This window comes from Haliotis asinina, chromosome 4, assembly GCF_037392515.1.
Source record: "Haliotis asinina isolate JCU_RB_2024 chromosome 4, JCU_Hal_asi_v2, whole genome shotgun sequence".
Taxonomy (NCBI): Eukaryota; Metazoa; Mollusca; class Gastropoda; order Lepetellida; family Haliotidae; genus Haliotis; species Haliotis asinina.
The window spans coordinates 63,580,067-63,607,540 of NC_090283.1; the positions used below are offsets into that span (position 1 = coordinate 63,580,067).

At 37.2% G+C, this 27,474-nt stretch overlaps 1 protein-coding gene across 1 annotated transcript in view; it reads left to right on the forward strand.

Annotated features, from left to right (window-relative positions):
• Nucleotides 1-2,433: 2,433 nt before the first annotated feature.
• The window catches only part of LOC137281769 (cullin-4A-like), a 43,746-nt gene continuing 18,705 nt past the window's right edge, over nt 2,434-27,474 (forward strand). The window contains exons 1-10 of the mRNA XM_067813379.1: nt 2,434-2,823; nt 5,082-5,301; nt 5,886-5,955; nt 11,543-11,616; nt 12,013-12,175; nt 13,388-13,477; nt 16,906-16,988; nt 17,721-17,788; nt 18,836-18,954; nt 26,852-26,927. Of these exons, the coding sequence (XP_067669480.1) occupies nt 2,550-2,823; nt 5,082-5,301; nt 5,886-5,955; nt 11,543-11,616; nt 12,013-12,175; nt 13,388-13,477; nt 16,906-16,988; nt 17,721-17,788; nt 18,836-18,954; nt 26,852-26,927 (1,237 nt within the window). The 5' untranslated portion in view covers nt 2,434-2,549. The remainder of the gene's footprint in view (nt 2,824-5,081; nt 5,302-5,885; nt 5,956-11,542; nt 11,617-12,012; nt 12,176-13,387; nt 13,478-16,905; nt 16,989-17,720; nt 17,789-18,835; nt 18,955-26,851; nt 26,928-27,474) is intronic.

The window sequence follows — 27,474 nt, forward strand, 5'->3', positions numbered from 1 at the left end:
ACCGTCCTGTTCCTTCAGTCCGTTGAACCGAAAGCTGGAAGGGGGAATGGAGGCGAAGAACGGTCTGATCTATCACGATCGAGTTGCGCTTAAAATGTTGAATAATAAATATTTCAAGTGAGTAATTGTTCAGCATGGAGTTTGAAATGTGAGAGCACAATCCAGTGAAGAAATGGGTGTATATTTTTGATGATGGCGATATTTTATTTTGACATGAAAAATATTTGCCCAGCTGAAGCGAGGAAGTACGTTGCCAACCTTTGGTCGCTTCGCGCCCATGTAAGAAGACTAGTCATTTTCTCTATGCTGCGCAGCCCATTTGCGCTACAGTTTGCGTGTGAGAGCATTGAATCAGCATTAACTGTGCCACGGCACTAAGGACAGGTTATACATGCAGTCGCTTTACCGCGGGTGCATACATACTGCTTTTGTAATGGAAATAAATGTGTAACGAATATATCGTTCAGTTAATGAATGTTTCTGTTGTTCCGTCAAACAATCGGAACGACGGTGACACGTGCTTCTCTGAAACCTCGCCATGTCATCCTCAATTACTTCGCAGCTTATGACAATGTTATATCACTCTTCAGGTCAAATTTCCTGGTCCACAGTTGTATAGCAGCACGCAGTTTCAGACTGTGTATGGTTTGTAGTCTCACGTCACACACGGCAATAGTACACATCTGAGGCGTCAGTCTGTAAATAATCGAGTCTGAACCAGACAATCCGGTGATGGTCATCGATGTGTGTGTGTGTGTGAGAGAGAGAGAGAGAGAGAGAGAGAGAGAGAGCGCTACACCCACACCCTAGCCATAAATTATTATGTATATGAACGATCTCTAAAACAAGTCATCAACTCATTTTCAAGGTTCGAACACACCTTGGATGGGTGACCATGTTTGGCAGCTTGACTCCTGAGAGTTTCGGACTAGTCGGACTAGCTATGCCTCAATCACCAATTCTGTGTAACGCGGAGCCATTTATTAATATTGCCGTCGCACTTAAAATGTAGCCTCAGGAGTTGGGATTTGTATTTCAAAATATGTTTGCTGTTAAATATCAGCTCAGAAGCATTGTAAACAAAGATAAATGTCACGCATTCATGCTTATCTGACTATCCTGATTTTATCACAAAACGCTTGTCGCCAGAAGGGGTGCCTCTTTTCTGTACAATGTAACCTACGATAGGAAATCTTATAAAGATATTTGAAATAGCATTTATAAATATTCTATAATGCTGTCCACTTGGCAACTACAATGTATTCTTTTCATATACAACTAATAATTATCAACAATACAATATTTATTATACAAAATCCAGCTAATGTTTAGTCAGTGAATTTCTAGGTTATGCTTTTCGAATCTCTCTTAGTGATAAAATAGTCTCTAGATAATGCTAATGTGTGCCACTTACGACAATCTTAGCATTAAGGGAGCTTCGAAAACCTAGACCCTGTATCCCCTGAAAGACCTTTGTCGCAAATTTGTAATTATTACAAATCCCTGACATTGAAGAAATACCATGTACAATGCAATATTTAGGAAAAAATATGAATACTACGTTTTGATCAACAGTTCCTCGCGCATTTCACTTGGTTTTTAAATTCTGACACTATGTTTCTCATGCATACTTAATGTACCATAACCTATTATCTAATTAGTCGGTTGTTGTACAATACAAGTCATCTTAGTTTCGATTAAAAGATTTAGCCCATGCAAAATGTGGCCAGTCAGTGCTTTGAGTCATTATATATGTTCATTTATTGATCTATTTCTTACAAACGTTTAACTACTGCTACACCATTTAACCTTCGATTATAAATATTCATTTACACAGATTTGTCTCAACAAACACCACATCATTCTGACTACCCAAGAGGATGTGTACATGATAAAGTAATCGGCAAAAGAAAGCATACCAAAAGTTACCATTTCTCAAATTGTAAAGAAGACAACGTTGCAAGAACCTTCGGTATCTGCTTATCTGTGTGACTGAAAACTGGCCTTTAGGATCCGCGGTGAACTTGAGCGTATTTGACGCCACGTGTTTCTGTAGTATGACTGTGGTTTTAGCTCAGGTTGACTATGGATGTTGTTAACACCACTGTATTATGTTTGTGTGTCGAGGTGCTCTTGGTCAATTATAATCCTTAAAACCTTGTACACTTTCTTTTGTCGGTCAGTTTATATTCAAAGAGGGAATAAAAGACAAATGTATTTGTTTTTACCAGTATGGAGTAAATCTAGCTATAGTATGGGAAGTAGTGTGGAAAGTACGATTTCCAGCAAAAGGAAAACAAAACAAAACAACTATTTGGCATATCTTGAAACAGTGGCTATTTATATTGTCAAAACACGGATTAACCAGTCAGCTAAAAATAGAGAAGCAAGCGATCACAAAGTAGAGTTACTTCCCCTTTGCGAGAACTCGCACGAGAATTTCCGCCATTTGTCTAGTTCAGCTGGGATTCTTATTCTTCGTCTCCAAATAATAACAAACTTTCTTCCTTGAGGAATTTCAGGCCAGATTCTGGCCTAAAGCGTAATGCATGCCTCTCTCAAGCGCAAGCAAGCGTGCTCTTACAGATCAAAACAAGGGTGAAGACGCTTCCAATCATAAACGACGCCGAGTTAGTCACGAAAATAGCTCTCCTCCAAACAAGAAATTAGAGGACAGTTCGCAATCAACAATGACGGATTCGCAAAGAAGACCGAACTTCTCGGCCCTAACAAGTCCCAGTAATGGAATTGCTAGACACGCATCTCCGCTTGCAAACAATAAACCAGGGGCTGCAAAGAAGTTGGTTATCAAGAATTTCAAAGGTTGGCATCCTCAATCAAAACATAACATTTTTCGAGCAGCAAGTTAGAGAGGCATTATTTGTCACGAAAGTATCAGTACTCAGATCATAAATAATTTGGAAGTACATTATCTGTCATATCGGCAGGGATACTGGTATCTCATATGTATAATTAATAATCAGGTTTTGATTCACATTTTGAAATTCCATGCACGGTGGTGTCTTCTGCCATTCATGAAAAGTACACAATTTACATTGCTACTATTCACTCAGTGGTTTGACATGGCTTACAGGAACTGTGTTAAAATTGGGTATTTAGGGGAAAGATTTCCTCCAGTAAGCCCCCTTTTTTTAATTGTTCTATTTATAAGCATAGATGTTTTAATAGAAAGTGTACCCCATATCTAACCCTAAAACTAACATAATGCTAATCTAAACCCTAAACCCTAACCCCAAGAAATGATCACAATAAGGAGAATACAGTTTAAGTGGGGATTACACACAGGACTCCTACCTGCTAATTTTGGATGAAGATTTCCAATTTTTTGTTTCAAAATTTGGTGATTAAATTTAAAATATCTGATAAGGACATCTAGATATTTGTTCTGTGAACTGAAATATGGAATAACTCTCACATATATCTTTCAAATGAATAGTTTTCATTCATTCCGACATGCATACTCAGATAGGATTTGCTGTTGATCACCTTGCATCTATTCCTAATTTCTGCAAATGATGCACAATATTTTGGTTTCTGTGAAACCCAGTTTGGTATCTAGTTACCATGTAATTTGTAATTCTTACAATAGAATGTACATATATTTGACAACCATTATAAATATAGTTTGTAATTCTACAAATGGATGTAAATAAGATTCATGAAATTACCAAGGAGATTTAAATATTATTGAATAAAATCATCTTCTGTCACTAAGAATGTATTCAGAATGCCTAGAATACCCAAAGGTTAAGATAAGATGTGCTTTTGCATAAATTATGCAAATATATGACAATTACCATGTAAACTGTACTTGATTTCATTTAATATACTTGAAGTACTCATATCTGTGTTTCATTGCAAATTTGTGTTTTCTGATTGAATTAGGCATCAGACTACATGTATAATAAACCTGCTTTTTTATGCTCAGCTTTTTTCTACTTCATACTTGATTGGCTGTTTCTACATACAAGCAACGAAACATATCAATTCTTCATCATAAACTAAATTATAATTGATTATTGATAAATTTGAGATAAGAAACTTAGCTCAATTTTTCTCAAATTTGTCCCAAAGTGATTAACACATGGTGAGTGGCAATAAAATTTGTCCCAAAGTGATTAACACATGGTGAGTGGCGATAAAATTTGTCCCAAAGTGATTAACACATGGTGAGTGGCGATACATTTGTGCATAGACTACTGAAACAGTAGCTGGAACACAGTTTAATGGTGGCCCATGAATTCAAACTTTATTTCAGCACAATAGTTCATGTATCAGCACAATAGTTCATGTATCAGCACAATAGTTCATGTATCAGCACAATAGTTCATGTAAGAAGTAATCATTATTTTTGTCAAATTTTACATTTCTCTAAACCATTTCTGTTATTTCATTCTTTTCACATTGCATTCAATAAAGTGATGTTATGCTTAACAGTTTCTTCCTTGTTGGTCCTGTAAAAAGTAGGATTTAATTTAATATGAATTAGGAGTTCATTTAGTTCTAGTTGCTGAAATATTGTTGACTTTGGATGCAGCCGCTGAACATTGATATAAGGATCAATTATCACAAAGCATTCTTAGTGCTAAAACAAAATCACAGCTCTCACACTTGTACACAGTGTTTACAAATAGCGTTTGACCCTCTTACAAATCAGGCAGGTTCACCAATAGTCAGACAGAAGTCACCAACTCATCGGTCCCAGTGTCTGACTGGATATTTCAAAATGACTTTGTCTAAAGTTGTCATTTGTGTTTGCTGCTTATAAACCGTATGTTTGTTAATAATTTCATTTATAAGAAATGTTAATGATGAGCTGCCATGTAGCTGGAATATTGCTGAGTGTGGTGTAAAAGTAAACTCACTCACTCACTAAGAATGAAATGTGTGTGAAATAACCTGTTAATTGTCAGTTGGTCAGACAGACATCTCAAACGTACAGGACCCAATGTCCTGTTATTTCAAAACAACTTTAGTGAACACTGTGGACTCAGATTTACGACCGTCCTAGCACTGAGATCACATTCGCAAGATGATCCTGAAATGAATTTGTCTTGCAGAAAAGCCAAAGATGCCCGAGAACTTTCAGCAAGAGACTTGGAAAAAGCTTGGTGAGGCTGTAGACGCTATCCACAAGAGCTGTTCCATCCGCTACAGCCTAGAAGAGCTGTATCAGGCAGTGGAGAATATGTGTTCCTACAAGATGTCTGCCAGCCTGTATGATCAGCTCAAACACATCTGTGAAGATCACGTCAAGGCCAACCTGAACCAGTTCTTGGGATATCCTTTGTAACAGTTGAAAATTAGGCAGGGTGTTTTAGTCTCTGAGGCTGTGTCCTTTAGATGATTATTACTTAGCTGCTGTAAAGCGACAAAGTTTTGTGGGCAGAACATCAGGGCTTCAACGATCGGGTTCCAATTCATCAAAACTTGAATCTTTGACTCATTAGTTTTGATTTTCAATAGCCATTATATGTTTAAATTTAGTATTTGAATATCTGTTTTAATTATTTCCACACACTGAGAATGTAATTTTGACTCCAATTCAAGCAGTTTCAGATTGCTGAAATAAGGTGAACCATGATTGATATGGTGCTGGGCTATTTATGCAATGAGAATTGTTGTTGGTAGACTTTTCCAAGTTGGCAATGTATTTCACTCTAAAAGGCTAACTCACATGAACAGATGAACTCTGAGAGAATACGAATCTGCTGGTTTCACTTCACTTCCCTTAAATGAACTAAAATGATCGACTTTAGGCTGGAAAATCGAATCAAATAGATGTCTGGATGAATCGTTGCAGTCCTAATGAACAGTAGCGTGTGTGTCTGTGATGGTAGCAATGTTTCCTTAATGCAGCTTACAGACACACTGGATTATGAACAGTTTCTTAAGCTGATAGACAATTGTTGGCAAAACCACTGTCGACAAATGGTAAGTTGGAAACACCTGTTGTAAGTGAGAGTTAACTCATTAAGTCTGAGAGACAAGACTAATTAGCGCTAATCACCTGATTTCCCTAGCAAGTTTCTGGGATAAGAGGAAACTGCCTGGTATCCTGACAAAACTTCCACATCCCCAAACTTCCACAGCTTATAACAACTACATTTCTGGTTGAGTGCACTCATCTTGGCATACTGATTACCTCTGGTTGTAATGGTATTTAGGAAATACAGTTTGTTCTACCACCATGTATAGTGTAATAAAGCACACTTTCGCCCTGAACTATTATAGTTAAAGCACGAGGACACTTGCAAAAAGTGCACATTATCGTCTGATAAAGTATTGTCGGCGCCTTTGATCTTTCACCGAATCATCTTAGAAAGTGTATTAATCAGTAATGAACTCAAACGGTCACTAAGTAATACAGTCTAAGTAAACTTATCCTCAGTACTTTTCGTTACACTCCACTACTGAGTCTAACAAAACCTTATGGGAGGTTGCGTCAGGAAACTGTTGAGATTGACCATTCAGAACACAGCTTACCAAATTGTGAGTGTGCACTTTCGCACATACATTTTGAACTTTTTATCTCGAAAAGGTTCATACTCGAACAATTCTGAATGCTATTTAGCATACGCTTGCTTCTGGGTGATGCACACGGCATACGTACAACCATGACAACAGTGAGTAAACAGTCGCTGAAAATAGTGTTTTGGCAATATTCAAGGATGTTACCTTGCAGAAATATTAGCTAACGGTAACCATGTCAACAGAAACCCCAAAGCGTATATACTGCAGGTCAAATAACTGTGTCATATGTGGATTGTTGTTTGTGGAGAGATCTGTGTCAGTGACCTGAATATTTTGAAAGTCCCTCCGATCCCTAAATAGTAGCCGTTGGCTGATTGGTTAAATCTATTTAACCGTCGCCCGTTTGATTGGATGGTCATTGGTCACTCAAAGGTTACCTGACGCGACCTACTGTGTGATTGTACATTGCTTCTGGCATGGTTATAATATGACCAGAAATTATTGAGAGTTTTAGGAATATTTTAATTAGATTTCTAGTGTAAACAACCTAGACCAGCAATCAAGTGCTTGGTCTCATTCAAGATAGACAACCCCGTTAAGCCCTTTTCAGTAGTTTATAAAGAGTTATCTCCTTTTATTTACTTGCTAGCAGACAACATTTGCAGTGATCCTCAGTATGGATGATTTAGAGAAAAGGAAGTTGATTGTTGAGTATTGTAACAAGTACATCAGATCAGCTGAAGTGATTTCAAGTAGAGCAGGCATCGATCGGTCCACTGTTTATCATGTTTTGAAAAGTACTGCAAATGGATGGCACTGAGCACCAGGGAAAGCGCAGGTAAGTCCAGAAATTTGACTGTTGGTGACAGTAGGAGGGCTTGGGTATTCTTGTTTCTAAAAAGAAACGAACAAGTTTAGAAAACTTAAGGCTGGATATGATTGATGTAGGAATTGTAGCTCTCTGTAAGGAGACAATTAAAACTGAGCACCATGCAATGGTTGGCAGAAAAGTTGAAGAATTCCATCACCGATCATGAAACCTGAATGAAAGGAGCAAAGTTGAACAGCATAGAAATTTCAACTGGGACAATGTGATTTTCTCAGATGAAAGTTCTCTGTGGCTATTTCCTAATACACAGAAAATCTGGCCCAGATAAACAGAAAAACTTTTGTATCAGCGCCTATAGTACAGTCTGAAATGTAACATGTGAGATGGCATATCTGTGTTAGGGGCAACGCCCTTCTGTGTACTTGAAGGGGATATGAACAGTGAGCGGTACTCAGATATTCTCGAGGGACATTTGCTTCCATATGCTCACTTTCAGTGGAAAGCTATGGATTTTGTGGCAGAACAACGATCCAAAACATTCACAGGCCTGTTTTTGTACCCAAAATATGACATTATTGGTTTGGCCAAGCTATGGTCCGGACCTAAATCCAATAGAAAATGAAAGAAAGTGTCAATGAGAAATATCTGACAAATATTGCTGAAATGAAAGAGGAGGTGGTCCGACATTCTAACTTCTTTGATCAGTAGTATGCCATGCTACATTGAAGCCTGCATTGCTGCTGATGGTGACAAGATACTAACTGTTCACCTGTCTTAGAACCTTTAGTTATGTTTTGCTAATGTTCACATTTAATACATGAGTATTGGATGAAAAAAATGGAAAATTTATAGTCTTTAAATCCTCGATAATTTCTTGTCAAACTGTATTAAAAAAAATACCCTTGTCAAACTGTATTGAAAAAAAAAATTAAAATAACAGTCTATCTAGAACATTTAGATACAGTAGAAGCCCTTGCAACAAGCATCTGTTGGGTCTGGCAGAATACGGATCAATAGGGGAAGGGGAACCTGGCATCGTAGTTAATCCATGTTGCGTTATATTCCATGTTGTATTTGAACATTTCCTGTGTGTGCCAAGCTAGAATCCATGCAGGTAGCAGAAGTACCTTCAGTTGTTGGCACTAAATAGCCCATTTTTGCATTGTATTGTCCAAAAATAGATTTCTAAATATCTGCTAGCTAGTTTTAAATTACTTTGCGATCATCTAGTACTTTTATAGTCCTTCGTTGGCAAGTTTTTACATATTATCTGTTGCGTTCATTTCTGATCTGTTGCATTTGACAATACAAATTCCACTTACACTAAACCTGCAGTGATGATAAAACAAAGCACTCTCAACATCTTGTCTGTCTGTCTGTCTGTCTGTCTGTCTGTCTGTTTCATATTTACTAACAGCTGTCTTCTCTACAAATTCTCTACCCTGCAGAGCTCTCTACTTCTCTTGTGTTTCGTGTTTACCTGCTTAGGGCATTAAAAGAAAGAGTAGTTCCTCAGCTCAGTGCACATCCTGGGCTATACTATTCGCTAAAAAGGGGTGACGAGGAGTTATTGTTTTAACAATGTGTGGTAGTATTGAGAGGTGGATGTTTTGAGATGTGGAAGTTTTGGGCTAGAACCAACTGTCTTGTCGTACAAACAAGTCCTGATTGTTTAACTGTGTCATAAAGATATGTGTTGAAACAAATCAGTTGTGAATACATAGTATGCATTGCAACCTTTTGTGTAATTGTATCTTTTGTAGACCTTTGGCGGCTTGTACATTTATATTTTATGAAAATATGCATGTTTTCTTTGTTCGTAAGAGATTGGATATACATAAACAAATTCTCCCACTCATATCAATGTGCGAGGTTTAATTCCACAAAATATCTATGACACCGACATACTTTAAAGAAGAATTTACTTACATCCCTTATTATTTTTTTAACAATTTATCGTTTTTGCCAGTACATTTCTAGTGTATATGGATTATCTTACTGAAAGTCCCATTACTCTAGTAAGTGACTAACTTAGAGCACTTGGCACTTCATTTCATCTAGATTTAATACAGAAAACATACGTGATCATATGAACATACGTGTGAAAAATACATGCTACATATTCCTTGCGTAGGCATAAAACAAAGAGTCAGGTGATGGGGCGTCATCAAATTTCCCTAGTAATAAAATATTCAATATCTTACCTATTCCGTATAGTGGCTGGTTATTTGCTATCTCTGACAGTTCGTTTCATGAGATACCTGTCACTGAGGAAAGGGCAGGGGATGGGCCGTGGATGCAATTTCTGAAGAGCATGTTTGGTCACTCAACGGTTTGGATAGAGATTGAATATTGGCTTTGTCAATGACCAGTCGATATGCTGTCTTTCCTCTTTATTAAATCAAGCTATTACATAATGGTTTGTGTACTGTAAACGTAAATCCACACCATATGGTTTTATGGAACATACATGTATGAAGCATACACATAAGACAAATTGGAGTAGATAGACACTTTGGCAAGTTTATTTGTCCTCAGAGATCGAAAACATATTTTACTGTTTTTTATTGATTAGGGATATCATATATTTTCATTTACATTTTACGCATACAACTAGTACATAAAGATAATGGTTAGCTGTACATGAAAATATAATCTTGGCCTTGATACAAATGAACATCTAAACTGAAGTACACATATTTCAGAATTCACGAAGGGACACAACACTGAATTATTTATTGAATTGTATAAACTTGCTGTTGAATCCCCCGTAATATTTATGAAGATGGGTGTGCCTATGTTTATGCTGAATATAACAAGGTTCATAAGATTACAGATGTGCATGTGTGAATGAACTTTACACAGTGGGACATGACTCCATAAAGCAAGTTGTCCAATGATATAACAGCGCATCTGTTTATTTCACACCTGTCGCGAGACAAACCTTTCAACAACGAAACTAAATATACATTCTGCTGGAGGCTGTTATATCAAGGTCGAAAGAGGTGTTCTATTATCACTTTAATCTTACTGAATGATTTTATGCATGTGTATCGATACTGTAACTGATATACTATCCAACTTTTATTGACGATGGATCAATAGAGACTGAGATCATTGGTACACGTGATGATGACACCGGATTTGATAATTACGGATATCAAATGCACGTTTTACATAATGCTAATGTAAACTGCATAGCAAACTAACAATTCAAATCAACATGAAACTTTCAACAGCTTGAACAAAAATGCTTGAAATACAGTTACGCGGTTTACATGTAATAACAAATAATATTACAACTGTCTGTGTCTAAGAAAGTTTCTGAATTACCAACGTCTTGTGTTTCATAACAGACGTAGAAGATTTCATTGTTGTAATAACACTGACATGTATATATACTTCATGCAAATGTTGACTCATCACTTTATGTTCGATTATGTAACATTATCAACTTTAGATCATGGAAAATAACATGTTACAACTCAGTAAGATTAAAATGAGTAAGGTAATTGTTAAGTTTAGTCTTATCTATTCAAGCTTGTATGTATAATTATTTGTGTTTATACGTTCATTTTATGAAACATGACAATGTAATAATACCTAAAAAGTAAATTTTAAAAATTCAATTGTGTTTGAATTCTATGCATGCCCTTAAATTTTCATATTTTGTTTCCTATTTATTGAGAAGTTGAAGCAGATGTAATCTTCAGTAACCTCTAAACCAAAACATCTAATTCAATCAGTGCGCATAAGAAGTATTATAGTATCCAGTGAAGAATGAAAGACACTTACCTCTATAAAAACACATAGAATCCTCTTTCTCGTATATGTAATGCAGCGTGAATATAGTCAATGCCTTGTCTGCCTGTCCATCTGTCTGTAATCATTTTCTTTCCAGAGCATAACTCAAAAAATGTTTTTCAACAAAAATTGGTAGATATATGAAACAGAACCTAAATTTGCTATTTACAGATTTCTGATCTTTTTATTTTGCTCAGTTTCCTGAAAATGATTTGAACATTGTCTCTAAAGTGAGCTGAAAGCACCCAATGAAATCATGCAGCTTTTTATACCCATGAAGATCCAGGTAAGAATGGATCTTCAGTAGCCCAAGCTTATCGTAAGAGGTGACTAATGGGACTGAGTTGTCAGTGCCGCTTACATGATTGTCACATATCATCACATCCCAGTATTTTTCTCTGTTGTCTTTTTCAGATAATGATTCGCAGTATATTCCTGTTCCTAGATAGGACATATGTACTTCAGAATTCTGCAATTCTTTCAATATGGTGAGTGTAAATGTTTATAAGCGTCGACAATTAATCGAGGAGGATTTCTATCACATTCTTCTGTCAAGAATTATGTCCTAAGTGTGCAAGATCTGGGCTAGAAATGGTCTTCAGGAACCCTTGCTTGTTTGGTGGGGGGGGCAGCTAATGGGATCGAGTAACCAGACTGGCTAGCTTGGTTGAAACATGTCACCCTATCCCATTTGCATAGATCAATGCTCATGCTGTTGATCCCTGGATCGTGTGGTCCAGACTTGAGTACATACAGACTGCTACCAAATAACTCGAATATTGCAGCCTGCGACAATAAGTGTCACTCACGCTGTCACTCACTCACTCACTCACTCACTCACTCACTCACTCACTCACTCAAATTATGTGCATATGTAATTCCAGGGACATGGGTCTTGATCTCTTCCGTGCCAACATCATCAGTCACAAGACGGTGGAGGCACGGACTGTTGATGGCTTATTGAAGCTGATTGAGAGGGAACGCAGTGGTGAGGCAGTTAACAGACAGTTGCTGAAAAGTCTCCTCAGGATGTTGTCAGATTTACAGGTATGTAATGATCAAAGTACCTGATTATTATTGAACTTCATTGGCAAAAGTTTAGGGGTGGAGACAACATTCTGTCTCATGTTAATTCATGTTAGTTCACAGACATGACAAGAAAATTTGTTACGCAACTTCTGCACAACATTTGTCTTCTATATGCACTAATTTGGCTTTCTTTACACTTGACACAGTGATAGTGATAAAATTACGAAGATTGTTCCTGTGTTAAACACAGCTTGATGAAATACTGTTCAGTGTTTTAAAGTAAACATGAATGCCAGCTTGTCTGCCTTGACCCTGATGATCATTGCTTGGTATTAACTGGGTCCCAAGATTTGTATCCAGTGTGTGTTATGAATGGAGGAACTCATGAAGGTCCTGGGGTAGAATAGAATGCTTGTCATAAGAGGCGACTAATGGGATCGAGTGGTCAGGCTGGCTGACTTGGTTGACACATGTCATCGGTTCCCAATTGCGCAGATCGATGCTCATGCTGTTGATCACTGGATTGTCTGATCCAGACTTGATTGTTTACAGGCCGCCGTCATATAGCTGGAATAATGCTGAGTGCGGCGTCAGAAAGCTCACATCCCTTCAATATGAGTAGGGACGTGGTGATCCATGGTTGCAACCGATGACATGAACCATTCATGACTAACGTAACTTCCAGATCTGTATGAACTGAATTGTTTTCAAAACTTGTTTTCAAATCTTTATTCACTTTCATTAAAATATTTCAATGCCAAAAGGAGGAACCTATTGCGCATGGTTTTGACCAGGGGAGATAATAAAGTAAATCCTAAATAGTCCACTGTTACAAAGTACGCAAATTGCCTTCGTAGGAAGTAGATACACGGCTAGAAAACTGTGAAATATGTTTGGTATGAGTAAGAGTAAACAAATTATCACGTCCCTCGTATGGAAGCATTGTAAAAAAATCTGGCGTCTCGTCCATCAAATTCAGAAACTACAGCTGGAAAAATCTGGTCATATGCAAGGGTTGTAGGTGACTGGACGTAGTATCACGTCCTTAGGATATATGTGCAGCTGTGAAATGTTTTCGTCATAGAAAAGAGTTAAAGTCTTGGTTTAATTTCAAATACTGAGAACTATCATAGTGATGTTCATCAACCCGGGATCCTGTCTGATTTTAGAAGTTACTGTTTGGATGGCACCAAACTCACTCTTTGACATATTTGTGCTTGTGACTTACAGATCTACCACGATTCCTTTGAAAAGAAATTCCTGGACGCCACAGAACAGCTGTATGCAGCTGAGGGCCAACAGCTGATGCAGGAGAGAGATGTAAGCACCTCTGCCAGAATACTAACGACACTGTCAGTGACGTAAATTAAGAATCCATGCTTAGGGCTAACTTATGCACTGTTCTATTAGCATGCCTATTGACGGGGCAACAACAGCCAACATGCATTGTAGCTTTGGTTACATTGTGACATAATGGAGAAGCGTTCAGTTACAAGGGAACAGGCTGCAATGGCACAGTGATGCCAGTAGGTTGTCACACAACACATAGTGCATATTGTCATATACTGTGTTACTGTTGGCGCTTTTGATCTTTCACAGAACCATCTGAGAATAGGTACCTCAAAGCAGGTAGCTAACTATACTATGAAGGTTTGTGGTTGCCATAGTTACAGTTGCCCAGACTGGTGGCAATTCTATTTGCCAGTGGGGCGGTAGGATAACCTGGAGGTTAAAGCTTGTCATGCTGAAGGCTTGGGTGTGATTCCTCACATGAGTACTATGTGTTATACTCATTTCTTGTGTCCTCCTGCCATGGTATCGCTTTAATGCCACTGAAAGCGGCGTGGTCCAAAATCCACTCACTGAATTTGCCTGACACACACCCCCCTGCTGTTTGCAGAATGCTGTGATCTGTATACTGTAGTCATGGGATTTGGTTGGAGTCTCACAATTACAATAATTGGTTAGCATTATTTTTCAGATTTTCTTATTCAGGTTGTTATTGCAGATAAGTATAACATGATGCAACTTGATAACTTTAAAGGTCACATGCAACATAAAACACAACTTTGCAGATTCTGGTACCTTTTGGTATGCACTTACTGAAACAAATCATAAAAAATGCCAATTCAGCCTATAAAGTTGAAAAAAACAGGATGAGAAAAAAGCCCGCGAAATCAAAATTCAAACGTTTCACTAAATTTCCCCCAGCGCTGGGGGGAAAACTGGTTTCAACAGCTGTGCTGCGCTGCGTCCGTAATGCATGCGCAGTGAAGAAGTTAGCGGAGCTTGAAACAGTATGCATGCCCAGAGTCTGAGGTCGTGAGCAGTAGTCTAATCTTGGTTGTGTACCCAAGTAAATAATCTACTCGTTACATAAAAAAGCTTGTTGATTGTTGTAAGCAGTCTCTGTCTCAGAGAAAGCTCAGTGTCTGGTTTATTCACACCTATATGTCTGCCTGCCTGTCTGCTAAAGATAACATGCAGTACACAGCTTCAATCATTGACCACGTGCAATTTGAACTTAACACCTATCAGACTATACGACATAAAGAAAATAAATTGATTTATGACTCGTGCACCCGAGTCCTGTGTCTGCCACATTATGTAATTAGGCACGTGTGATACACATGGCATGTTTTTATGTCTGTGAGCTGCAAACAAACTACATTCATTTTTTTCGGATGACTGGATCTGACGGAAACTTGTGCCAACTCTTGTCAGTTTCAAGTCCTGCTTTGTACTTGGACGAATGACAGATTCCAGCCACACAGTAGTTTACCATCTCTACTGAGATGATTTTTGATTGGATCGAGCGCAAATTCAGAGAACATGTATTTTCAAAACCTAACATCTCTATATACATTCTTCATGGATAACGACTTCTTTTAGTGTATATGATTTTTTGTTTGACAACAGTATATGAATCCATACTGAAACAGCACATCATGTACACAAAAAGAAGTTGTTATCCATCAAGAATCTTACTTTCTTGTGACTCGCCATACTTCTAAAATGCCCATCAAACAGATCATCTTTCTGTACACACAATGAACCCCCAGCATATCAGCAAATGAAACAGCCAATCGGAAGCCGTCGTTACAGTTGTGCAGATCCACCCGCTACGACTGGGTTCGGTCTCCCGAGGGCTTCGTTTCAGGGAAAGTAAGCCCAAGAGCAAAATATTGCACTTTTGACTCGCGATTGTACGCTCATAATTTTGTTTATTTGTTTTTTTACAAGCAGCAATGTATATTGTGAGTCATGAATAAGTGATAATAGTGTTTTAATTATGTGTGATTTTTTGGTTGCATGTGACCTTTAAAGGGATAACTAACATATCATGAACATAAACTTCTTGAACTTCAAGACATATTCAGTCACGTTAGTGACGTGAGTTTTCTAAGAATCAAAGACATTTCACTGAATCAGGCCCTGACAACTTCGAAGATCTGTTCCATGATCAAGTTTATCAAAGACTAAAATTAATTTGAACACTACTAATATACTTGTGGTATTGCTGCCTCACTCTCAGCAGGAGGTAATTCTTCAGTTTCTGTTTTCATGTTAACACTAGAATCTTCCTTACATTTCTTCATCTCAGTGGTTTCCATCATGATTCACGATCATGTAATCAATGTACATGTACACAATCACATAAAAGGCCTGCTAGCCTAGTACTAAAAGATCGTTCCAACAAGTCCAGTGATGGTGGCCCTTACTGGCTGTTGTTAGTTGACAGGTGTACTGGTAATTCTGGGGCAGCTCACAAATGTTTACTAATACAAGTTGGATATGAAAAAACTGTCAGGAAATGTAGATGGTGAACACTTTGGGCTTGTTCATGCAGTACTAGCAACAACCATGTTTGAATCCCCACATGGGTACAATGTGTGAAGCCCATTTCCAGTGTGCATAACAGTTTCCAAATTTTGCGAGCCAGTCAGGCTAGCAATGCCTGAAAGTAACTAGCCCACAAAATAATTCACTAGTCCAAAGTTTAATTCACTAGACAAAGGTTTCATCATTAAGCTGCTTATTTGATGGACGTTTTTATATGGCCATAATCTTACATGATCTAAAAGTGTGTTGTAATTTGACAAGTCTGAGAGAGTGATCTATTTACAAAATGACCCCTTGCAAATTCACTAGCCAGTTGGGCAAGTGACAATGAAGATTTGCTGTCCTGACTGGATTTTCTGGTGTCCCCTGCCATGATATTGCTGAAATACTGCAAGAAGCTGTATGAACCTAAACACATTCACTCTCTAACAATGCACTCGAAACACAAGGGACTAGGACTGCAACGATTCACCCAGACCTCGATTTGAATCGATTCTTTAGACAAGTAAAAGTATCACGTTTATTTATCTCTAAGGGTCATCCTTCATCTTCAATTTAGTGATATCTGCGAACAACAATTCTCACTGGATAATTAGCCCGGCGTCAACTAATCACCTTTTACCATATTTCAGCACTCAAAACTGCTCAAGTTGGAGTAGAAAATTACATCCTCTGTGTGGTAATAATATGAATAGGTATTCAAATAGCAAATCAAAATAGTGATAATGATTATCAGAAATCGAAATTAGGGTGTCAGATTTGATTTTCAATGAATGGGACCGAATCATTGCAGCCCTATCAGAGATGTTTTTCATTTATCTGACTAGTTATCAAGAAAGCACCATTGTTGAATTTGTGGGTTATGAACTATGCAAGTTAGCTGACAATATACTATATATCTACAGGTGCCTGAATATCTTGCCCATGTGGACAAACGTCTCAATGAAGAAAATGAAAGACTCCTTCACTATTTGGACCAGTCGACAAAGTAAGATTCACCTTCTGGTACAAATAAGCCACCACACCTAGATATTTTCCAAATGGATAATTTACAAGTGAATAACTTGTCATAATTTGTGAAAATATTTTTAAATGTTTTTGAATTAGATGTGTCTTGACTCTGTCAAGCCTGGAGATAGTGAGGTCAGACTGACCTAGGTGGAGGTCAGGTATATCTGCTTCTTACCTCACAGTTGCTGTAACAGGTGACTCACCGATGAGTCAAGCTTCATCTAGCTGTTGATATTACTGTGAGACCTTGGAGACTTGAATACCACCTGGCTAGGTCACTGTGACATTGATTTCCTGTGTCTGTAATAAGTGTATGTGTTAACAATGGTGCAAATGCATAATTTATAATATGTTTTCATATATCAGGCACATAATCAATTTCAAAGTAATACTATTTTCATTGAAAGCAATGTCAAACATATGGAAATCAAAATTTAAACATTGACTTTAGAATTCAAAATTAGGTTTCCTACACTGGTCACATTGCTTGTACATCTGTTTCCATACGAAAGTGTAGTAAATCACTTTAGCTGTAGAGAGCTAGACTTGATGTACAGAGATTTTCATTAAATCTTTTTTTGGTGTCAAAATGTCAAAGGGAAGGATTACATTTTTGGTTATTGGCCCACGTTTTCTTAAAGAAGGGTGAACTTGGCTCTTCCAAGCAAATACTAGCTGCAACACTGACCTTATGACTGTGTTGATTTAGGAAGGCTTTGGTGATGTGTGTGGAGAGACAGCTGCTGGAACAGCATCTACACCAGATACTGCAGAAAGGTGAGCATCTCCTTCATCAATTGTTGAGATTGGACCTGTGAAGGTTCTGGGTAGAATAGGCCTTCAGCAACTGCGCTTGTATTACGAGGCGACTAACAGGATCGGGTGGTCAGGCTCACTGACTTGGTTGACACGTCATCGGTTCCCAGTTGCACAGATTGATGCTCATGTTGTTGGTCATGGCATTGTCTGGTCCAGACTCGATTACTTACAGACCGCTGCCATATAGCTGGAATATTGCTGAGTGCGGCGTAAAACTAAACTCACTCACCTTCATCAATTTGTCCCCAATCCTTGTCATTCGGTATTTGATTAACTCCTACAGAAAGACCAGAGAGATTGATTGCAGCCAATGTGTTGAGAATGGGCTTAAGAAGTTCGTAGCGCTATGAACGTTTATAGAATAGCTAGCCAGTCTATTACTTACATACCATAGCCACATAGCAAGAATATTGTTGAGTGCATTGTTAAACAATAAACCAACCGACATAATTCTGTGTTATTCAAGTTACAGTCTCCTTAGTCCTTTGTTTGCTCTAAGGTCCAGATCCTGAACTGTAGCTGAGAAGCTAATGGAAGCATTTCATGTGAATGTGATGCCTGTGATGAATGACAGGCATATATGTCGAGAGATCAGTTTGAAATAGAATTGCATTTATTTTCATTATGGCTGTGATAGCAATATCTTGGTAAAAAACTGCATTGAAACTTATTTTAAAAATGCATTCTCTCAGTTCTATATTCCTTATAGTTATGCTGTGTATGCTGTAAAGTCCATATTTGACAGTCTCATCATTTGTTGAAATCTTTGATGGAACTGATGATAAGGTAATGGGTAATCAGTGTAATTATTGTCATGGTACAAACCTTGCTCATTCACTCCCTCCCTCCCTCACTCACTCACTCAATCCCTCACTCACTCATATAATTATGGCATCATTTTGGTGTAGGTAAACAAGCAACAATCATTATCCATATATTGCATTTTGGCTCATTTCAACTGTAGTTACTTACGATTATGAGAATTTTGGTTCAATTTCTCTTCAGGTTTAGATCAGCTTCTAGATGCCAACAGGATACCGGACTTGACTCTGCTGTACCAGCTGTTCAACAGGGTCCGGGACGGTCTGCGACAACTGTTTGTGTCATTTGGACTCTATATCAAGGTCAGGTCACATTTTATTGAGGGGTTGTAGGGTAGTCCAGTGGGTAAAGTGTTCACTCATCACTCCCAAGAATATTCACGGCATAGCTACAGTATGTGAAACCCATTTTTTGTGTCCCCCACACCATGATATTGCTGGAATATTCCTAAAAGGGGCGTAAATCTAATTTGACTCACTTAGTTCTGTTTTTCATCCCTGGTGACATCAGCTAAATAAGTGACATCAAAGACAACTCATTTTATCATACACTTACAGGACATCAGTAACTGTCCTCAATCACGTTTCTGTGGAGGCAGTAGGACCATTTGAGCAAGAGGCTCACATGGAAATATCTTTGATAAGAATGAAGTAAGATATGGAACAGTAATCGAAGAATGTGATATTTTGCCTTCATAATGCTATAAAAAAATTTGGTATTTCCGGTTTTTGTGCTGTTCGTCTATCTAATCATAAGATGATAGTATTTTCATTTAAAATAACAATGGTTATGTTTTGTTTTTTCTCTATGTTAAGAAACAATGGGAGGTTTGCCTCTAGTTCTCAATTTTTTTATCATTCACGGGGGCGGTGGAGTGGCCTAGTGATTAAGGCATTCGCTTGTCATGCCGAAGACCCGGGATTGATTCCCCACATGGGTACAATGTGTGAAGCCCATTTTCTGGTGTCCCCCGCTGTGATATTGCTGGAATATTGCTAAAAAGCAGCGTAAAACCTAACTCCCTCACTCACTTTTATCCTTCACCATATGTACCAAATAAAAACAGACCATACCTAAAACTTTGCACTGCAATACATACTAAGTAGCGGTGGTCCAGTTGATTGAAATAAACGAAGATTGGTCGTAGTGACCAAACGACCAAGCCATCGATCTCATGTTCTCATAATAAAACACAAATGATTTTGGAACTACTGATTTTGTCTTTGGAACACTGGAAACATGTTTTATTCTTAGAAAACTCTCTTCACTTACTGAAAAGTCAAGACGGAATATTTCTTGAAGACTCCAGGAAATTTGTGTTCATAACATGTCAGTCATTACTTCAAAGTAGCAAGTTGCATCATGTTATACATATCAGCTATAAAAACCGGGCCTCACTGGCACAGTGAGTGAGTGAGTTTAGTTTTACGCCGCACTCAGCAATATTCCAGCTATATGGCGGCGGTCTGTAAATAATCGAGTCTGGACCAGACAATCCAGTGATCAACAACATGAGCATCGATCTGCGCAATTGGGAACCGATGACATGTGTCAACCAAGTCAGTGAGCCAGACCACCCGATCCCGTTAGTCGCCTCTTACGACAAGCATGGTCGCCTTTTATGGCAAGCATGGTTTGCTGAAGGCCTATTCTACCCCGGGACCTTCATGGGTACACTGGCACAGAGCAATCTTAGTGCTACAATCAATGTAACTCCCTTCTTCAACATAGGCTTAAGATAGTTGTAGTGCAAAAATCGCTTTTGGCAAGTGGCCCCAGAATAGGAAAATCTGAAAAATGTCTCTATCCCATTTTTTTTTCAATGACGGTTTGTTGGTTATGAACCAGTCATCAATTATGCAGGGGTGTGGAAATACAGTTTTCATTCACTTGTCCACGGACAAGTAAAGTGCCAAAATCCACTTGTCCGCAGCTAAACTCTACTTGTCCGAATTATGACAGTTAAAACTACAATTAAATCAACATTACCTTGACTATACTATGGCATACATTGTTGAAGGTCATCAAACACGTTTACTTTGCACAAGTTCTTTATTTTAATGAATTTGTTTGCAACACAGTCACTAAATCTCTGAATTCTTTGAAATTAGGAACTTCCATTCACCTAATGGAAGCAGCCAGCACAGATGTATCTTCTACCTTCTGTCTTGCAATGTCACAAAGTATTTAAGTCACACAATAGGCTGGATCAAAAAGTATTTAAGTCACACAATAAGCTACATCACTTGCTGTCTTCCAACTTCTGTCTATCAATGTAACTCAATGCTAAACTGAATATCACATATTTGTAATAAGGCACTACTTAGCTGAATCATTTCTTTATTTTCCAGCTTCTGTCTAGCAAAGTGTCTCTATGGTAACTTCACATCATCAGGCAATGTTTAACTGAATGACTTGCCATGATTTTCAGCTTCTGTCTAACAAGGTTTCACATAATAAGGCATTGTTTAGCTGAATCACTGGCCATGTCTTTTAGCTTCTGCCTGGCAATGTCTTCCCCACCCAGTGTGTTAACAATGGCATCTACAAAAGGCTGGATAGATTCCTGATCTGTCACATCAGAACAGCTTGCTGTACTGGCTTGGGTAGGAACTACAGTAGCAGCCCTCTGACGCTTTCTGTGAGTTATGTGTCTATGTCCAGATTGCAACCAAAATTCAACAGCTTGAAGTGGATCAAAGTCCTCAAGTTGTGTATCACTAACAATGATACGCATTTGGTTCTGAAGGTTTTGTTGGGTAAGGCGTGTTCTGAACGAATTCTTCACAAAATTCATATTGGAGAACAAGCGTTCACATGCAGCTGTCGAAGGTGAAACAGTTACCAACATGTTTAACAGGACCAGAATGTGTTTAACACTCTCTTCCTGTCTTTGCAGAATGGAAGTGTAGACTGCCAGGGGGTGTGATTTCCTTTGCATTGAGACTTGTACTTTCAAGGTTTGCCATTCGGAGGGAATGCTGGATCTTTCTTCGTCTGTCAAGATGTCACTGTATTCATCACAGAGAGTTCCAATTTCCTTGCACCCATAAGTGCTCAAGTCCTGAAGACTGAATGGCCAGGTCCTGAAGTCAAACACTTGAAAGTTGGAGACAGGGGGTCTTCCCAAATCTGAAAACCTGTTCAGAATGTATGTGGCAACTTTTTCAAGTAGATCATGAACATCTTTGTCCTCTCCAAAGACAGGGAGATGGCCAGTGAGTTTTAGCTTCCCATCAAACAGGGCAGATTCCTTGTCAAAAACACTGTAGAACTTGGACAAATTTTCTCCTGGTTCTTTTGACATAGCAAGTAGCTTCATGTACAGGGTATCAATGGCTTCTTTAACCTCAAAGAGAAGAAGATCTTTGGTCTGAAACAGTTCAGAGGTTTTTGTAATGACAGACAGAACATCAGTCATGAGGTGAATGTACTTGACAAATTTCACTTGCTTCAATTCATTGAGTATGGCCCGTGCCTGGCCTAATTCATCTGCCTTGTTGGATGTGGACAGCACTTGTTCCATATGAGAGACAGTGACATGTAGATCTGCACAAACTGCTTTCAGCGCTCGTAGTTTTGAAGAGACCCACCTGATAGCCTTGATCTCGGTGTACATGATCAAATTTTCTTGAAAAAAACATGCCAGTTTCTGAAGTTCTTGTCGCCTTTTTGGAGAATAAGAATAAAATTTGCAAATTCTCTTGATTGTGTCTTCAAATTTCTTTACATAATCCATGTGTTTTATGCCATCCAACACACCAAGTTCCAGTTTGTGTGCAACACAATGAGTTATAATAACTTTATTGTCCACTAAGTCACTCAGCTGTTTAGCAACACCGTTCTTGGCCCCCATATTAACTGCTGCTCCATCTAAATTCACACAGATTAATTTGGGAGAGTTATTCTGAGTATTTTCAAGATCAAAGCCACATTTCTGTACACCTGTTTTAATTGCCTGTACAACACCTTCAGCTCTGGCATTTTCCAGCTTCTCAATACTTGCCACTGCAGTAACTGGTTCATGACTGACTGGATGCACATAACGCAGTAATATACCCTCCTGGTCAATAACAGAAGAGTCTGTACTGGAATCACTCATAATTGAAACAAATCTCACACTCTGCATGTGGTTTTCAGTTTCTTTCATTAAAACAGCAGAAATAGCATTCTGAAAATCTACACAAGCATCCCTCCCGATGTGGTCATTTCCCAGCTCAAGTCCGTTTTTCTTCTGAATTTGGCATAAAAACGGATAATCGGTATATGGGCGTCCGTGTTTTACAACCGCAAATGCTGTGTTAAAAAGCTTTTTATATCGCTCAACTTCCTTTTCTTCGACTTTTGAAAAGGCTTTCGACAGCGCGCCGTCAGTCGTGTTTTTCTTCTGCTGGCCTTCAAATTTTGACAAGCACGAAATATGTCTGGCAGACATCTGATGGGCCGTTAACGTGTCCTTTCTGTCAACTGATTTTCCAACATACAGTCCAGAGGTAGTGTCTGCAAGTTGAGGGTACAGACGACAAATTTCGCAAAAATATACATTGTCATCGTCATCTGTTTTGAGCCACGTGAATTCGTGCAGCCAACCTGACTGAAATTTTCTAACTCTTTTTTTATCATAATCACGGTCGCGTTCTGATTTAGATTTTCTTTTACTAGAGCCAGCTTCCTCACTTGATCGACTCAGGGTTTGTTCTCTGTGACCAGGTGTTGATCGTATTACAAACTTGTCCATTTTTCATACAACATTCGCTTCCCTGACAGCGGAAGTTTGACAAATGTTCGCGAATGAGCTCATGAATATTAATCAGGGATATAACTTTCAGCCAATCGTAATGCTGCATCGTATCGAATTCTCAGAAATAGCCGAGGGATCACTTCCACGATTTTGTCAACGCGACTGTGCCTTATAGTAACAATTGATTTGACTGGTTCTCTACCAAGGAATTCCCAGGAAGTTATGAAATCCAGCCAACCAGAGAAGAGTTGACATTCACAATTTATTACAACACTAATATTCGTGACCGTCAGAACGAGTGCGGGAGGGGACTGATGAATGAATTTGATCTAGGACATTAATTTTTGGCACACTGTATTTTAATGGAACGAATGAATGAGATTCGGTATTTACTTGTCCGCGGACGACTAACTTGTAAAAACTGACTTGTCAGTGTCAATTTTTTCCCGAGTCGGACGAGTCGGACATAGTAATTCCACACCACTGAATTATGAGATCTCAACCAACTCCTAAAGTTAGACCATGTTAAGAGCATAATGTTTCATCCCTAGTTACGATATACAAATGTGTCCTTGACTGATGTGTGGTTGTGTGCTGTCTCACTTGGCAATGTGTACAAACCATACAAAAGTCAGGATACTTGAATGAGGTGAAGTGGAAATGAGGTGATTAAAATTAAATTGATGGTGTTCTGATTAAAGGAAATAACTGAAAATTGGTTGCAGTTACCAAATGACAAAGCAGTTGATTGCACTTTCTCATGATCGAATACAAACAAATTTGGAACTACTGTTTTATTTTTTGAAATACTTGACGATGGAATGTATATTACAGACTGTGTTCAATTCCTACTGACAAGTCATGACTGAATAGTTCCTGAAGACTCCAGGAAGTGTATGTTGTTGATGTATTAGTCATCACTTTATAGTAGGAAGTCGCATCATTATGCATTGGTTGTGAAATGCATTTTACTCAGTTTCTAAATAAAACCAAAAGCAGCAGAGAACAACATTAGATTTTTCTGCAGTAACAATCTGACAAAAAAGGAAAATCTGAAAAATGATGCTATCCATTCTCTTTTCAATGATTTCTAACATGTAAAACATGATTTCATACATTCATTCTGACGTTGTCTCTTTTTCTAGAAAATTATTAAAAATGTAAAACATGATTTCATACATTCATTCTGACGTTGTCTCTTTTTCTAGAAAATTATTAAAAATGTAAAACATGATTTCATACATTCATTCTGACGTTGTCTCTTTTTCTAGAAAATTATTAAAAATGTAAAACATGATTTCATACATTCATTCTGACGTTGTCTCTTTTTCTAGAAAATTATTAAAAATGTAAAACATGATTTCATACATTCATTCTGACGTTGTCTCTTTTTCTAGAAAATTATTAAAATGTAAAACATGATTTCATACATTCATTCTGACTTTGTCTCTTTTTCTAGAAAATTATTAAAATGTAAAACATGATTTCATACATTCATTCTGACTTTGTCTCTTTTTCTAGAAAATTATTAAAATGTAAAACATGATTTCATACATTCATTCTGACTTTGTCTCTTTTTCTAGAAAATTATTAAAAATGTAAAACATGATTTCATACATTCATTCTGACGTTGTCTCTTTTTCTAGAAAATTATTAAAAATGTAAAACATGATTTCATACATTCATTCTGACGTTGTCTCTTTTTCTAGAAAATTATTAAAAATGTAAAACATGATTTCATACATTCATTCTGACGTTGTCTCTTTTTCTAGAAAATTATTAAAAATGTAAAACATGATTTCATACATTCATTCTGACGTTGTCTCTTTTTCTAGAAAATTATTAAAATGTAAAACATGATTTCATACATTCATTCTGACTTTGTCTCTTTTTCTAGAAAATTATTAAAATGTAAAACATGATTTCATACATTCATTCTGACTTTGTCTCTTTTTCTAGAAAATTATTAAAATGTAAAACATGATTTCATACATTCATTCTGACTTTGTCTCTTTTTCTAGAAAATTATTAAAATGTAAAACATGATTTCATACATTCATTCTGACGTTGTCTCTTTTTCTAGAAAATTATTAAAATGTAAAACATGATTTCATACATTCATTCTGACGTTGTCTCTTTTTCTAGAAAATTATTAAAAATGTAAAACATGATTTCATACATTCATTCTGACTTTGTCTCTTTTTCTAGAAAATTATTAAAATGTAAAACATGATTTCATACATTCATTCTGACGTTGTCTCTTTTTCTAGAAAATTATTAAAATGTAAAACATGATTTCATACATTCATTCTGACTTTGTCTCTTTTTCTAGAAAATTATTAAAATGTAAAACATGATTTCATACATTCATTCTGACTTTGTCTCTTTTTCTAGAAAATTATTAAAATGTAAAACATGATTTCATACATTCATTCTGACGTTGTCTCTTTTTCTAGAAAATTATTAAAATGTAAAACATGATTTCATACATTCATTCTGACTTTGTCTCTTTTTCTAGAAAATTATTAAAATGTAAAACATGATTTCATACATTCATTCTGACGTTGTCTCTTTTTCTAGAAAATTATTAAAAATGTAAAACATGATTTCATACATTCATTCTGACTTTGTCTCTTTTTCTAGAAAATTATTAAAATGTAAAACATGATTTCATACATTCATTCTGACGTTGTCTCTTTTTCTAGAAAATTATTAAAATGTAAAACATGATTTCATACATTCATTCTGACTTTGTCTCTTTTTCTAGAAAATTATTAAAATGTAAAACATGATTTCATACATTCATTCTGACTTTGTCTCTTTTTCTAGAAAATTATTAAAATGTAAAACATGATTTCATACATTCATTCTGACTTTGTCTCTTTTTCTAGAAAATTATTAAAATGTAAAACATGATTTCATACATTCATTCTGACTTTGTCTCTTTTTCTAGAAAATTATTAAAATGTAAAACATGATTTCATACATTCATTCTGACGTTGTCTCTTTTTCTAGAAAATTATTAAAAATGTAAAACATGATTTCATACATTCATTCTGACTTTGTCTCTTTTTCTAGAAAATTATTAAAATGTAAAACATGATTTCATACATTCATTCTGACTTTGTCTCTTTTTCTAGAAAATTATTAAAAATGTAATATCGCATTAGTCCAGAGCAGGTTTTTATGGATCTAGACATTTTTCTTCTAGTCAGTGCTGTGTTTGGCCCTATAATAGTGGTTCTGACCTTCTTAAGGTACAGGGTTGAAGTCTTCGCTCATTATGCCAAAGGCCTGAGTTTGATTCCCCTTGTGGGTACAATGTGGGTGTCCCCTGCCATGATATTGCTAAAATATTGCTAAAAGCAGTGTAAATCATACTCACTCATACTCACTCGCTCACCTAGAGTCTGTAATTGTATATTCATGGAGTATGTAAGTATGTATCCTCCTTTCAGAACACTGGCCGTTTAATAGTAGTAAACCAGGAGAACGATGCAGACAAAGACAAGGACATGGTACAGAGCTTGTTAGGTAGGTGATGACTGGCTGGAGTTTCCCCTTTGTGAAATTTGTGCTACACTTCTACAGTTCCGGTGTTGCACGGTGCAAGCAGTAGTAGGTATGAGGTAATGTGACATCCATGTGCTGTAATAAATTATACCATGTAGATGTCATGTTCATATGTCATGCAAATGTCACGTTCACATGTTGTCACGAAACTCTGTCATGTAGATATCATCTAATGCAGGTACGAAGGGTATTAGAAAGTTTTGAGGTAAAATTCTCTTTCTAATTGCATGCGACTGGTGTCAAGCTCCTCAAGGTGCTCTTCAGTGTACTTGCTTTCTTCTTTCAGTCAGAAACTAGTTACATATGCATATCAATATCATGTTTATGTGGATAATATAAACCTTTCTTCAACATCATACAGTTATGTTTATCATGCACATGTCAGAAGTACTTTAGGATCAAAACTTTTTTGTAGACCCACGTATGATGTCATGCAGATATGACGATATTCATACCCCCTGAGTAATGGCACAAAAAGTGACTCCAAGAATGTCCAGTTTACTAACAG